The 15,437-nt window shown below is 51.4% G+C and overlaps 1 protein-coding gene across 1 annotated transcript; it reads left to right on the forward strand.

The window, feature by feature from the left end:
* The first annotated feature begins 1,513 nt into the window (after window positions 1-1,513).
* On the forward strand, window positions 1,514-15,105 carry rxrgb (retinoid X receptor, gamma b). The gene is given in 11 exon segments (XM_067230719.1): window positions 1,514-1,660; window positions 7,568-7,815; window positions 10,989-11,133; window positions 11,525-11,704; window positions 11,936-12,096; window positions 12,525-12,654; window positions 13,201-13,333; window positions 13,454-13,545; window positions 13,941-13,975; window positions 13,977-14,047; window positions 14,578-15,105. Coding segments are annotated over 11 exon segments (1,410 nt in total). The 5' UTR covers window positions 1,514-1,593; the 3' UTR covers window positions 14,726-15,105.
* Window positions 15,106-15,437: the final 332 nt, after the last annotated feature.

Consider the following 15,437-nt stretch of genomic DNA (forward strand, 5'->3'; position numbering starts at 1 on the left):
CCCTCAGCCTTTTAACATGGAGAAATAAGAAACTACCTCAAGTGTTACCCCCCCCCCACCACCACCTCCACAAACACCCTCCGCACTGCCACAACAGGTGTCTGTGGCTCAGATTGTTTTACCCACACCCAGAGCCCTGGCTCGCTCCAGGGGGGGGGGGGGAGGAGAGAAGAGTGAGAGACTATGGGGAGATGTGGAGTTAAGGGACGTGGGTGTATAGAGAGGTTTGGGGTTTGGGGAAGTGGAGGTCAGGGGGAGGGGGGAGAGGGGTGTGTGGAGGGAAGGGGAGAGAGGGGGGGAGAGAGAGGGGTGTGTGGAGGGACGGGGAGAGAGGGGTGTGTGGAGGGGAGGGGGAGAGAGGGGTGTGTGGAGGACGGGGGAGAGAGGGGTGTGTGGAGGGGAGGGGGAGGGGAAGAGAGGGGTGTGTGGAGGGGAGGGAAGAGAGGGGTGTGTGGAGGGGAGGGGGGAGGGGAAGAGAGGGGTGTGTGAAGGGGAGGGGGAGGGGAAGAGAGGGGTGTGTGGAGGGGAGGGGGAGGGGAAGAGAGGGGTGTGTGGAGGGGAGGGGGAGAGAGGGGTGTGTGAGGGAGGGGGGGGGAAGAGAGGGGAGGGGGAGGGGAAGAGAGGGGTGTGTGGAGGGGAGGGGGAGAGAGGGGTGTGTGGAGGGGAGGGGAAGAGAGGGGTGTGTGGAGGGGAGGGGGAGAGAGGGGTGTGTGGAGGGGAGGGGGGGGGGAAGAGAGGGGAGGGGGAGGGGAAGAGAGGGGTGTGTTGAGGGGAGGGGAGGGGGAGAGAGGGGTGTGTGGAGGGAGGGGGAGGGGGAGAGAGGGTGTGTGGAGGGGAGGGGGAGGGGAAGAGAGGGGTGTGTGGAGGGGAGGGGGAGAGAGGGGTGTGTGGAGGGGAGGGGGGGGGAAGAGAGGGGAGGGGGAGGGGACGAGAGGGGTGTGTGGAGGGGAGGGGGGAGGGGAAGAGAGGGGTGTGTGGAGGGGAGGGGGAGAGAGGGGTGTGTGGAGGGGAGGGGGAGGGGAAGAGAGGGGTGTGTGGAGGGGAGGGGGAGGGAAGAGAGGGGTGTGTGAGGGGAGGGGAGGGGAAGAGAGGGGTGTGTGGAGGGGAGGGGGAGGGGAGGGGAAGAGAGGGGTGTGTGGAGGGGAGGGGGAGGGGAAGAGAGGGGTGTGTGGAGGGGAGGGGGAGGGGAAGAGAGGGGTGTGTGGAGGGGAGGGGGAGGGGAAGAGAGGGGTGTGTGGAGGGGAGGGGGGGGGGAAGAGAGGGGTGTGTGGAGGGGGAGGGGGGAGGGGAAGAGAGGGGAGGGGGAGGGACGGGGAGAGAGGGGTGGGATGGACAGAAGCTGATCTGCGGCAGCTAGCGGTACCTCCGGGGGACTGATCACAAGATAATCTGGGGTAATCCCATAAACGACACTGCCGCGGGCTCCGCCTCCTCCTCCCTCCCCCCTCCTTCCCCCTCCCTCCCCCCTCCCTCCCTCCCTCTCTCTCACTCACTGGACCGTCGCCTAGCCGGCTGGAGCTGCACGCACGTCAGTCCGTCTTCTAGCGAGGCTCTCCCAAGACAGCTGGTCTGGCTGTCGAGCCCTTCATAGCCATGTGGCACTCCATGGCATCACCCACAGCAGTGGGAAGCCCAGGCAGGGAGCCTGGCTACAGCCACTGTGAGTAGCATGGGACAGAGGATTGTGCTGGTCTGCTCCTGTCACACTCCGACTTGCCCCGGAGCGGACAGCGTCTGGGCTGCATCAGAGAGTAGATCCACCCAGAGGCCAGTGTGTGGGGACGGATTTATGAAATATGTAGAGCGTCGCGTAGTTGAGAGACACGTTCCGCGTTCTGATGCTGGTTTATGTCTGGATTCTTAGCTGGAGGCTTATGCATGTCGAGGGTTGTTTTTTGCATCTGTATACTGGCTTTCTCTAAGCGAGATTCAGGTTTGTGTGATTCAAAAGAAAGTTAACTAATTGTAGTATCTTGACTCTGGCTGGATTGGAGAACTTGTTTGACCCCCATACTAGTACTTTTGGTTGCAGCAGATGTACAGTAGTAGTGGCAATAAGTACCGCTGAAAGCTCCCGTCATTTTGGGCTCTGAGGTTGTCAGTGCCGCTCTGTTGTCACCGCCCTGTCTCTGGAAGAACTCCTTCGCTCTTTCCTTCCCTCTGTGTCTTTATCTATGTATCAACACCTTTCAATTCCAATTTTTGTCTTCTCCTCCCACCCCCCTGCTCTCTCCCTGTTTTCTCTCCGTCATATATCACTGTGAATCCCTCCATCTCTCTCTCTCTCTGCGGTTTCCCTTCCTGTGTTTGGAAAGGTGGAGTGGACCTGAACCGTGTCACACACACGTGCTGTCAACAGTCATTATCCACCCAGACTGTGTGTGATTTATGTGTGTGTTAGTCTGGGGGTTACAGTGTGTGTGTGTGTGTGTCTTCTGACTTGTGTTACTATTTGTGTGAGTACTCATCTGAGTATACCACCAGTTCTTCCTACCATTCTTTATGCTGGCCTTGAGCGAGGCACAGGATTGGTTCCTGTCCAGCGACCCAAAGACTGTTGAAAACACATCCATAAAAGCGGTACATTAGAACACATTTAATGGGATTTTAATGGCCAGGATAAAGCATCGGATATCTGTCTGGCAGCCTGATCTCCTGGTTTAGTCATACGCTGCCTGGTGTTAATCCTGAAACGACTCTGCTCTTGTCGAAAAGGTCTGGAGCCTGGTGGTTCGTTGTAACGTTGCCATGATTAAATCTTTTAATGCTCTCGGGTGACTTGGTAAAGAGATACCAAAAAATAATATGTGTATATATAGATGCAAACCATGGCCTCTAACAGGTGATGAAAATCACCCGTTCCGAAGATGGAATGAGAGAAAAGAGGAAGGCCAGGGGGAGTCAGGTGGCTGAGCGGTTAGGGAATCGGGCTAGTAATCTGAAGGTTGCCAGTTCGATTCCCAGCCGTGCAAAATGACATTGTGTCCTTGGGCAAAGCACTTCACCCTACTTGCCTCGGGGGGAATGTCCCTGTACTTACTGTAAGTCGCTCTGGATAAGAGCGTCTGCTAAATGACTAAATGTAAATGTAAATGTTCTGGCTGGGGGTCAGGGGTCAGTCGGACACCAGGGATCGACTGGAGATGCCGTTGTGGAGACCGCCGCGAAAGGACAGGAGATGTTGGCCACTTTCCAATCTTCTCGGTATTGTCCTCCATACCTGGAATTTCGTTTTTGCAGAATGCGGGGTGTGTGAAGGGGGAGGAAGGCCCCTCAACAGAACTACACGGGGACTTTGGGCATTGGACCTCCACATCGACGTTGTTTTGTCCGCGGTGAATCGTTTGGTCATGTCTGCTTGGTGGTTGTTGATTGACTATAACTTGTTCTTTTTTTTACCATCTGTTAGCTTAAACATCCTTTATGTCTTTTCTGCCTGTGTCAGTATCAACATGCTCCTGCATCTACTTCCTATTTTGAAACTTTCACAGCAACATCTCGTCTTTGTTCGGAAAGTGTGTGTGTGTGTGTATGTGTGTGTGTGTATATTGTCAAGCATGTGGAAATAGTCGGTGAAAGGTTCATCCTCAATTTGGAAAGGAATTGTTGACCTCGTCCGTAGGATAAATAGCACTTCCTCTCTTTGCAAGAAAGTTGCTACGTAAAGGAAATCTTCTTGTCCCATGACTGTTGACATACAGTACACACACAAACACACGCACACGCACACTCACAGAGCAGAGAGAGGGACACGAGAGTTGACTAGAGGGTAACACAGAAGTTTACTGCTGGACACAGTTTAGGGGCAGTGAGGTTTATTCTATCAAGCCTATTTGTGTATTGCGCAGGCAAGATCTCTTGGAAAATTGTGATACAATTTTTTTTAAATCACAGAGAAGCCTATTACACAAGAACAGACTGCTTTTGTTGCATTAGCTGTTAGTCGACTTTTGAGATTGGTTCGTACCGACACAAGTTCAGCCCCAACAGTAGTAGCAAGTCACGTAAATATGTTGCGTGACCGGGGAGAAAAGTCTCCCAAACCCTCTGGAGAAAGTCGGGCGCCTTGTGGAGAGATGGGGTAGCAACACGCCTCTCCCTCGTCATGATCTAATGTTCCAGCCTGAGGTGGAGATTACACCGCAGTGATCATGTGAGGATGGGGAGGGGAGCTGACCCGGGGTGGGACAATACCCTGCCCCCCCCCCTCACCCTCACACACCGCCTGCTCTATCCCTCTTTCCCTCCGCCCCCGCCCCCCCCCCCATCCGGCCCCCAGTACCTCGCCCCCCCACCTTCTTGACAGCTGGCTGGTCAGGGTGGAGATACTTACTCTGGGATAAGAGGATTTGCTGCCACAATTGATCAGACATCAACCTTTTAAGAGAGGAATGAATGTTTTTTCAGTGTGCGTTTTAGTGTTTGTGTTTTTTGTGCATCTACGTTTGTATGTGTGTGTGTGTGAGAGAGAGAGAGAGAGAGAGAGAAGTAGTTAGTGAGTTGGTTTGGCAGTGAAGACATTTCTTAATTACATGTCCTCTGTCTAATGAGTCCACAATCTGTTCTCCCGGATTGCTTTAGGATGCTTTATGGTTGTGTATCTCTGTCACAGTGTGTAAACACACACACACACACACATACAAACCACACACACGCGCACACCGTCTCACACACACCAGCCACACAGCCGATCGATGCCCGCGTTAGGGATTTGCTTGTCTCTGTCAGGGGGTAATCTAATAGATATTGAAGCCCAGGTCGTTCTGTTGCTGATCTTACCCTCCACACACACACACACACACACACGCACACACACACACACACAGAGAAGCCCCCACCTCTAGTCTGCTCTCCAGACAGTTGATATTATTAGTTAGTGGGCCACAGGCTTATTGAATTACCTCACACTGGGGGTTCCAACCCTCCGCTGGCCTGTACTTAACAATGAGGGATTTTACAGGTTTGTGGCAGTTGTTGTTATTATTTGCTGGCCGCTGAAATCATTAATATATAGATACTGTCCTCATCTGTGGGAGGCTCAGACAGGCAGACAGACAGACAGACAGGCATACAGACAGGCAGGCAGGCAGGCAGACAGGCAGGCAGGCAGGCCGGCAGGCAGACAGACATGCAGACAGGCAGACAGACAGACAGACAGACAGGCAGACAGGCAGACAGGCAGGCAGGCAGGCAGGCAGGCAGGCAGGCAGGCAGGCAGACAGACAGAGAGACAGGCAGGCAGGCAGGCAGACATGCAGACAGACAGACATGCAGACAGGCAGACAGACATGCAGACATGCAGACAGACAGACAGACAGACAGGCAGACATGCAGGCAGAGAGTCAGGCAGACAGGTGTTTTCATGAGGTTGTTTTAGAACTCGGTCTTGTTTAGGGCCGACTTCAGTTTTATTTAAAGGGTAGGTCATGAGTTAATGAAAGACGAGGTGAAGCCTGTGCTTGTGTAAGCTACTTTCTCGGTCTTACATCATTTTCTGTGTCTCCTGTCCGTGTTGGGTGTTGCATTGTGGGTACTCAGAGGTTTTCCTGTGTTTTGATACATCGCTAGCACTGCTCTATCTATCGCTAACCTTTCTGGGATTAATCTCTGCAGCCCTGGGAAACCGATATGATCTCTTTTGAACTTGGTCGGGAATGTAGCAAGAGGTGACCTTTGAGTCGCGACTGCTCGGGTCAAAGGTGCTCTGTTGCGGTGCCGCCAGTTTGTTTTCTCACTAACGAACACCCCAGTGCAGAGAAGACTAGTCTGGACTAAAGTCCTGCTTATGTTGCAGCAAGGTACAGTGTGTACAAACCAGCGCATGAAAACAGTTTGTAAAGACACAGACACGCAGACACACAGACACGCAGACACACAGACACACAGGCCTCCAGAAACCCTTGTGGAGCAGTGATCTGTGTAAATGTGGAACAGCCGGTGGAGGTGGGTCGTTCAAGGACCCGTGATCCAGGGCTACTCTGTCCTCATCGTACTTCCTCTGGTGAGCTCCCTGGCATCCTGCCACGCTCGCATTCCCGTGTCCGAGCATGCGAGCCCCGCCTGGCTTCCTTTTGGTTGGAATCCCACCAGTTGACCGTGTGTCCGCGCCGTGTTCTGATGTTTCAACAGCGGCCATCGGGACTTTCAGCTCTGGGCTTGGCTCTGATCTTTGTTGGCCTTGGAGAGAGCGTTGGCCAATCGCTGGCAACAGGGGAACATGTGAGGCGGGTCTTAAGCTTTGAGTCCAACTCCGCAACTCCGATATAGATGGTTGAGGCACATTGAAGTATGGACGTCTGGCTTGTGGAGCTGCAGTGAGTCCTCGTCGTGGTCTAGTCTGCCTGGGAAGGCTGGTAGGGAGACGAGAGGGGTGGAGGCTGTAGTTCTTGTGCTGAACAGGAAGTTGCACAACATCTGTCCTCTGGCATACAAAAGTAGAGGGAACAGCCAAACAGCTGTGTGTGTGTGTGTCTGAAATCAGTTCCATTCAGACGGTCCCTGGATGATGGTACATTCCACTCGCTTTCCTAACCCTCTTTCAAAGTCATTGACGCACAACGTTCCTATACTTCTTCAAGCTCTATTCTGTATTTTTTTTTCTTTTTCGACTGATTATAAATAATTCCAAGTCCCACTTTTGTCCGAACCCTAGGATTTTGTGTGTTGATGGTCCTGAAGATGAAGAGAAAGTGAGGAAGAGAGTGTGTGTATGTGTGTGTGTGTGTGTGTAGGGGGGGTTGCGTGTCAGTGCTGGGGTCTCTCTGAGGTTTGGTCTTGCAGGTGTTCTACCCCCTAGCATTAGAAACAGGAATGTGACATTTAGGCCTGTGTTAAGGTGTGTGTGTGTGTGTGTGTGTGTGTGTGTGTGTGTGTGTGTGTGTGTGTATAAGCTTAAGTAAATGTATTGGTGTGGTTTGTGCTTGTTTCCACGACCTGTGTGTGTGTGTGTGTATAAGCTTAAATAAATGTATTGGTGTGGTTTGTGCTTGTTTCCACGACCTGTGTGTGTGTGTGTGTTTCTGGGAGTGTGTCCATTCCTAGTGATGATTAATATCCTGTAAGCCACGTGCATGTGTTCCTCCCACAACCCCTTCCTTCATTGATTGACAGCTCGTCTAAGTAGGTCATCTATGTAAATGCCAGCCTGTCAGTTTGCATCGATGGACCCGCAACCAAGTCAGCACACTGTGACCAAAATAATGTTTGCTGGATTCTACATCGACATTAATGTGAGGCAGCAAGGGTGTATGTGGAATTGCTAATATTTTTTGGCCTTTACTGAATATAGCCTTCTCCCTCTAGAAGAAGATTATGCGGTGTTTTGCAGGTAGATTTAAATTCTTCTTTCAGTTTTGATTCGATTTTCAACTTTATTTGAAAGGGTTTGGATTAGGGTTAGACACTTTGGTATGTTATTAGCTATTTCTACATCTTGCCCTCTTTCCAAGTTTTCTGAAGTCAAAGACTGTCGATCAACTGCCTTGTGAGTGCTTGTTTGTGTATCGTTTGTTGCTACGCAACCCAGTCTGGATGCCAACCACCCCTTCCCTCTGCTCCTCCCCCACAGACTCCTCAGGGCCAATGAACACAGCCCACTCCCACCACCAGCCAATGGGCACGGGTGGACATCCCTCTGTCATCAGCACGTCCAGGCCTCTCCAGTCCCCCATGAGCACCCTGGGCTCCCCCATGAACGGCCTGGCGTCGCCGTACTCCGTCATCACGTCCTCGCTGGGCTCGCCGTCTATCTCGCTCCCCTCCACACCCGGGATGAACTTCGGCGCGCTCAACAGCCCGCCGGTGAGAGACTGCATGGTAAGAAACCGAGGAAATCGTTTGTCAATCCGGGAAAATACTTAATAAGCATATACTTTGTGATACTTCAGCTTTATTTACATTTAGTAATTTAGCAGACGCTCTTATCCAGAGCGATTTACAGTAAGTTCAGGGACATTCCCCCCGAGGCAAGTAGGGTGAAGTGCCTTGCCCAAGGACACAACGTAATTTGGCTCGGCCGGGAATCGAACCGGCAACCTTCTGATTAATAGCCCCACTCCCTAACCGCTCAGTCATCTGTCTCCCTATTTGCCACAGATTGCACAGACTTGTATTTTAGATTCACGACCGTCAATCCACATTTAGCCTCTTGTCCTCTCAGCCTTCACAATCCCTGTTCCACGTTAGTCATGTGCCTTCGCCCTGCTTGAAAACCAAAATAGAGGAGGCTTAAGGCTGACCATGTCCAATTAGCGTCGCACACCACTCAAGCACACACCACCTAGCGCCGCTGACGCCCTCCTACCCTCCACATGACCTTTAAACTTCTCCTAAACGGCAGCGAGTGAGAGACTGCTACGTCGCTCCATCGGGCAGGGAGACCTAGAGCCCTGCCCAAGACGAGCGGCCCTAGCCGAGTATCAGAGATTTAATGGAGCGGTAACCGGGCGAAACCTGCTTTTTCCCCTTCCTCTCTGAATGTTGTTACAGGTCACTCACAACAATAGCAAAGCCCCTTGAGACCTCTCGGGGCTCTTTGCGGTAGAAACAAACAGTAAACAACAACTCCCACAATGCCCTTCTTTTCACTGTCCTCCCACAATAGACGACAAGATCCAAGTGCTTTTTTTCTTCTTTTTTTACCCCCTCTCTTTCTCTTTGAGCGTCCTATTCAGAAAACAACAAAAGCACAGAAGGTTGTGCTTTGACAGTCCGCCAAACACAATGCTCTCAGTTCTGGACCAGACCCAGGGCTGTGGGCGAGAGGAGGAGATGATATCCATTACGCCGTTGATAGTATAGATCGAATGCGCAGCTCGGCGCGGTCCCCAGGGGCGGCGCTCTGACACGGCCACGCAGCACCGGTCAAACTTCATTACATGGACCATCTCACATCTTTGCAGGAAGCTCCTAATGAATATTTTGCTTCCATGGTTAGTCAGTTTCCCACGTGTGAGTCAAAATGATCAGGCCGTCGCGGGAGCGATGAAAGATGACTATGACAGCGTAGGTGGCTTTCATATGTTTTATAGAAGTAATGCACCATCATCGGATTGGCAAATGCAATATTTATAGGGTTGTCGTTAACTCTTAACCCAATCAGCTTTGAGTCTTAAGGAACGATTAGCATGTTTGAGTTGTTAGGGCTATGCCAGGAAGCACAGCATCCCTGTAAACCAATGCGGTTGGTCTGTTAATTGTATGTGAAAGGCATGCGGGGGAGCTGAAGGGAAATGGTCACCCATCATTGACTCACTGGCGACAGCCTGGACAGGCAGTCGAATGCTCATTTAACTGTGACTGCCTGCCTTCAGGGCATCCAGTGGTGCACATACAGCCATAGTTGGAGAGAGAGAGTGAAAGTGGGGGAGAGAGAAAGACTGAGAGAGATGAAGTGAGAGACAATATTCTGGGATAGTCCAGACAGGGAGGTGGAGAGACGGAGAGAGGAGGAGGAGGAGGAGAGGGGGACAAGGAGGGAGAGAGGGAGAGAGAGTGCTGCAATTGCATCCCCTTTTCCTCAGTTGTGAGGTGAAAGATAGATCTGAGTTCAGACAGCCATTAGGGGATATACAGTTCAGAGTACTGGTCATTAATAAACTAAAGGAAAAGCCCATAGTCCCTGGAAAGGATGTCCTATATACTGGGCAACACATCAAATATACAGAATACTGGATGTAGGTCACTGGTGTTTGTCCCATGTAGATACCCACACATGTTTATACAGTACACAATTAGAAAACAAACAATGATGTGTGTTTTAATGGATCTGTTAGGGCCAAATCCAGTGTATGATTGCAGGAGTTCAAAGTGCAAATGGTTGATAAGGACACTATAAGGATCCCGTTTGAAAATGTTTATTCAGGAATCAGGAGCTGTTTGAAAAATGATTACATCAATGTTTATTCAGTTGTGTACTTTGTCTTTAGAATGGCCATTAGGTCGAGTATAAAGCGGATTGTTTTTCAACATTACGCTAAATCCCAAGTCTATGCACTTCCTAGAAAGTTCCAGATGCGCGACAGCGCCCTCTGCTGGTTTGCAAAGTGCAACTGCAGGAAAGTGACGGCCCCTCTTCCACGCCCACTCCTGTCGGCAAACATTAAAAACCTGCATGACTGGGAGAAACAGTCACTCCCTTTATCCAAGCATGTGATCCCACACACCCACAAAACGCTGTGGGAGTTTGGAGCGACGGAGCGACAAGCAGAAGACAAGTAGGGGAAAATAGAGGAATGGGAGAAAGAAGCTCGACTTACTCACTCACTCTTCTCCCCCTTCTCTCCCTGCCCCCCTCCTCTCCCTCTCTTCTCCTCCGTCCCTCCTCTCTCTCCCTCTCTCTCTCCCTCTCTCTCCCTCCCTCCTCTCCCTCCCTCTCTTCTCCTCCCCCCCTCCACGCCCTCCCCCCTCCTCTCCCTCCTCTCTACTTTTACATTTACATTTACATTTAGTCATTTAGCAGATGCTCTTATCCAGAGCGACTTACAGTAAGTACAGGGACATTCCCCCCGAGGGAAGTAGGGTGAAGTGCCTTGCCCAAGGACACAACGTCATTTTGCACGGCCGGGAATCGAACCAACAACCTTCTACTAGCCCAACTCCCTAACCGCTCAGCCATCTGACCCCCTCTCTCTTCCTCCCTCTCTTCTCCTCTCCCTCCTCTCCCTCCTCCTCTCCCTCCTCTCTACTCTCCCTCCCTCTCTTCTCCTCTCCCCCCTCTCCCCCCTCCTCTCCCTCCTCTCTACTCTCCCTCCCTCTCTTCTCTTCTCCTCTCCTCTCCCTCCTCTCTACTCTCCCTCCCTCTCTTCTCTTCTCTTCTCCTCTCCTCTCCCTCCTCTCTACTCTCCCTCCCTCTCTTCTCTTCTCCTCTCCTCTCCCTCCTCTCTACTCTCCCTCCCTCTCTTCTCTTCTCCTCTCCTCTCCCTCCTCTCTACTCTCCCTCCCTCCCTCCCTCTCCCTCCTCCCCCCCCCCCCTGTGTGTTGGTCTCCAGATGAACTCCATGAACAGTGTCAGCAGTTCAGAAGACATCAAGCCCCCCCCGGGCCTGCAGTCCATGGGGAACATCAACTACCAGTGCACCAGCCCGGGAGGCATGTCCAAACACATCTGCGCCATCTGTGGAGACCGCTCCTCAGGTAAGCACGTCCCAGCCACCACGCCCCGCCACCACCACATTCAGCAGACCGCCTGGAACCCCGCTGGAGAACGAGAGAGAGAGAGAGAGAGGGGAAGAAGGAGATGGGGAGATAGAGAAAGAGAGAGAGAGAGGGGTGAGGGAGAGAGAGCGACATGAAGACAGAATGAGTGAGGGATGGAGAACGACGGAGAGGGAGAGGGAGAGGGAGAGAGGGAGGGAGGGAGGGAGGGAGGGAGGGAGGGAGGGAAAGAAAGAAAGAAAGAAAGAAAGAAAGAAAGAAAAAATGAGAGTGAACATGTATTCAACCACAGTGAACCACAGCCAAATAACAATCGTGAACCACAATTGATACCAGATGGTAAACACAACCTTTCGACTCTTTAACACAGGGAAGCACTATGGCGTGTACAGCTGCGAAGGCTGCAAAGGCTTCTTCAAAAGAACCATCCGGAAGGACCTCACGTACACGTGTCGAGACAGCAAGGAGTGCCTGATTGACAAACGACAGAGGAACCGCTGCCAGTACTGTCGTTATCAGAAGTGCCTAGCCATGGGCATGAAGAGAGAAGGTGTGTGTAAGTGTGTGCATGAGCCTGGGGAGGGGGGAGGGGGGGAAAGGGTGTGCAGTGTCTACGCTCGGCGTGTCAGCGCGCTTTGTGGCACTCGCCACTCATCCTGTTTGCGTATGGCGTCGATAGTTGCGAGACTTTTAACGTTTTCGTCTCAACAACTTTTTTTGGCGTGGCATCGCGGGTAACCCACAGGAAGCGTAACCTTTGCCCTTTGACCCCCCTGTGCAGCGGTGCAGGAGGAGAGGCAGCGGGGGAAGGAGCGCGGGGAGAACGAGGTGGAGTCCACCAGCAGCTTCAACGAGGACATGCCCGTGGACAAGATCCTGGACGCGGAGCTGGCCGTGGAGCCCAAGATGGAGTCGTACGCGGAGGGGAGCCCCGGTAACTCTGTACGGACGCTTCAGACAGAACACCACCCAAAACCCGCTATGGTCCACACAGTACACCACCCAACACCTGCTACAGTCAAGACAGAACACCACCCAACACCCACTATGGTCCACACAGTACACCACTCAACAGTGATTTCTTTGACTGTAACCTTTCAGTTACGGCTATACGCTTAATCTATCTCTGAGGAATCCGCACTTTTAACCACCCTGTAGCTGATTGGTTAAACGATTTGTTGAATGATTGGTTGATATAACGGTTGATTGGTTGATTAGTTCAGTGGTTGATTCGATTCACTGGACACTTACACACACATACAGTAAACACATCATACCGTAGCAGTACATTGAAACGTGGTTGAGCTGTGGTTACCCGTGTGTTCCTGGAGATGAGTGTGTTAACCCCCCCCGTCCTCTCCACCCTCCAGACCAACGACCCGGTGACCAACATCTGCCAGGCAGCAGACAAGCAGCTGTTCACCCTGGTGGAGTGGGCCAAAAGGATCCCCCACTTCTCAGAGCTGCCCCTGGACGACCAGGTCATCCTACTACGAGCAGGTACGACACCGCACGCACACACACACACACGCCAACACATGCCTTTCTACAACCCTGGATAGTCAAACACACACACACTACAACACATGCCTTTCTGCTAGGTTATCACTCTCACACAAACACACACACACACTGTACAACACATTTACCTTTACACACTTCTGGGTACTCACACACACACACACGCAGGAAACACACAGGCCCACAAACGAACGCACGCAGTCTATTTCCGTCACCTTGGTGTGTGCATCATAGAATCTGAATTGGCACCTCGTTCCTACACTGAATGTAACTCGAGACAAACATGGTTCTTTGCCAGGGCCCAGTCAGCCTCATTCACAGCCAACCCAAGGCTGACCTCTGCTGGTTAGATATTTCACACGGAGGCCTAAATCAAGGAGAGAGAAAGTAGCACAGTGGCTCTAATGAAGCGCCAAACCCTCATAGCCCGAGGGCCGGGGAGAATAAGAAAACACCACACAGACACAAAACACTCTCTCTTAGACAAGAAGAATCGTCAATTTTTTCCGTTTTGTTTGTTTCCAGGTTGGAACGAGCTGCTCATCGCCTCCTTCTCCCACCGCTCGGTCACCGTGAAAGACGGGATCTTATTGGCCACGGGGCTCCACGTCCACAGAAGCAGCGCCCACAGCGCCGGCGTCGGCTCCATCTTTGACAGGTGAGCGTCCCGAGCGCCGCGCCGAACACCGCCCGCTGTCCTCGTTCTGCTGCTCCTTGTCGATTGGTCGTTTTTTGTCGTCGTCGTTTTGCTCATGGGGCGTTCCCCTGTCTCCGACAGGGTTCTGACGGAGCTGGTATCCAAGATGAAGGACATGCAGATGGACAAGACTGAGCTGGGCTGTCTGCGGGCCATCGTCCTGTTTAACCCTGGTGAGAATGCTCGCACACACGCACACACACACACACGCACACACACCACTCCTCGTGGCTCTGCTGTGAAGCGCGGGGGAAATAACGCTCTCCGCTCACTCGAGAGGACGTTTCTGTGACGGATCGTAATGGCTGTCAACTCATGACCCTTCATGTTTAATCAACGCGGCATGTGGCCTGTCAGTTATGATTGTTGGTCTGAGGAGGTGGTTTCGGAGGAAATAAACATTCTCACAGTTGTCTCAGACGAATGATTTGTCATTTCCAATAAAGCATCTATGACCGTACTTATGGTCTCATCGGAGCCTTTAAACGTTGCTGGTTCATCTGAGATGTTGCTTGTGTGACCGAGAGGTGATTCGGTGTGTCTGACTGGGACTCTGTTGTGGCTGCAGATGCCAAGGGCTTGTCCAACCCCACAGAGGTAGAGGGGACTGAGGGAGAAGGTCTACGCCTCACTAGAATCATACACCAAACAGAAGTACCCCGACCAGCCCGGCAGGTACGCAAGACATGCCCAGAACACCTAGCCCCAACACTCCACACCAGAACACCTAGCCCCAACACTCCACACCAGAACACCTAGCCCCAACACTCCACACCAGAACACCTAGCCCCAACACTCTACACCAGAACACCCTAACCCCAACACTCCACACCAGAACACCCTAACCCCAACACTCCACACCAGAACACCTAGCCCCAGCACTCCACACCAGAACACCTAGCCCCAACACTCCACACCAGAACACCCTAACCCCAACACTCCACACCAGAACACCTAGCCCCAACACTCTACACCAGAACACCTAGCCCCAACACTCCACACCAGAACACCCTAACCCCAACACTCCACAACAGAACACCTAGCCCCAACACTCCACACCAGAACACCCTAACCCCAACACTCCACCCCAGAACACCCTAACCCCAACACTCCACACCAGAACACCTACAGCCCTGACTTTCTTTTTCTTTTCAATTATTAGGGAGGATGTATTCAAATATGTCATTGTTGTTGTGTTCCTCCAGGTTTGCCAAACTGCTGCTCCGCCTCCCTGCGCTACGCTCCATAGGGCTCAAATGTCTGGAGCACCTGTTCTTCTTCAAGCTGATCGGAGACACGCCCATAGATACCTTCCTCATGGAGATGCTTGAAGCGCCACACCAGATCACATGACACGAGTCCCCCTGTCCCTGTATATACCCCCACAATGTAATTGATATAAAGATGAAACTTGATTCAAGTTGTAAAACGAACACATATTTTGTACCAAGCACAAATTATTATTAATGTCAAAATTTGTATTTTTGGGGGGTCGGTTTGTTTCTAAGGGAGGGGGGTGGGTAGGTTTAAAAGAAGTAAACTGTTAAAATGAATTCTAATAGAATTAACAGATGTTTTTTTGTAAATAGATAATTTCAGGTGTCCATAAAAGCAAGCCAATGCAATATGAAAAAAATATTTTATTCAAAGATTAATTGTATAAAACGGAAACCATCCCTACATTTCTAAAATGCATTTTAGAATTTTGCCAGAATAAAATTATTTAAAATGCACGTGTTTATATATCGTTTGTGGCTTCCTTTTGCACACAGCAAATGAATACCATGCAGTTTTACTCCAGTTACCAGTAGATGGCGAGAGCACTCCTGGTGGAAGGATTCAAGAGCGCTAGCTTGAGATTCACAATATTTGAGTCATAGGTTTAGTCTAGATCATTAAATTAAGTCTATGGCATGCCTCTTGCATTTTCAGCCTATTATGCAAACACCAAAAAGACGCAATTTATTGAAACTTGATGAGCATAGGCATACTAAGTGTTTTGCCTTGCATTAAAAAAAAAATTGTGAGGGACAATTTGAAGGCTTAATTTTATCAAAGGCATCTC

Source organism: Osmerus mordax, chromosome 27, assembly GCF_038355195.1.
Source record: "Osmerus mordax isolate fOsmMor3 chromosome 27, fOsmMor3.pri, whole genome shotgun sequence".
Taxonomy (NCBI): Eukaryota; Metazoa; Chordata; class Actinopteri; order Osmeriformes; family Osmeridae; genus Osmerus; species Osmerus mordax.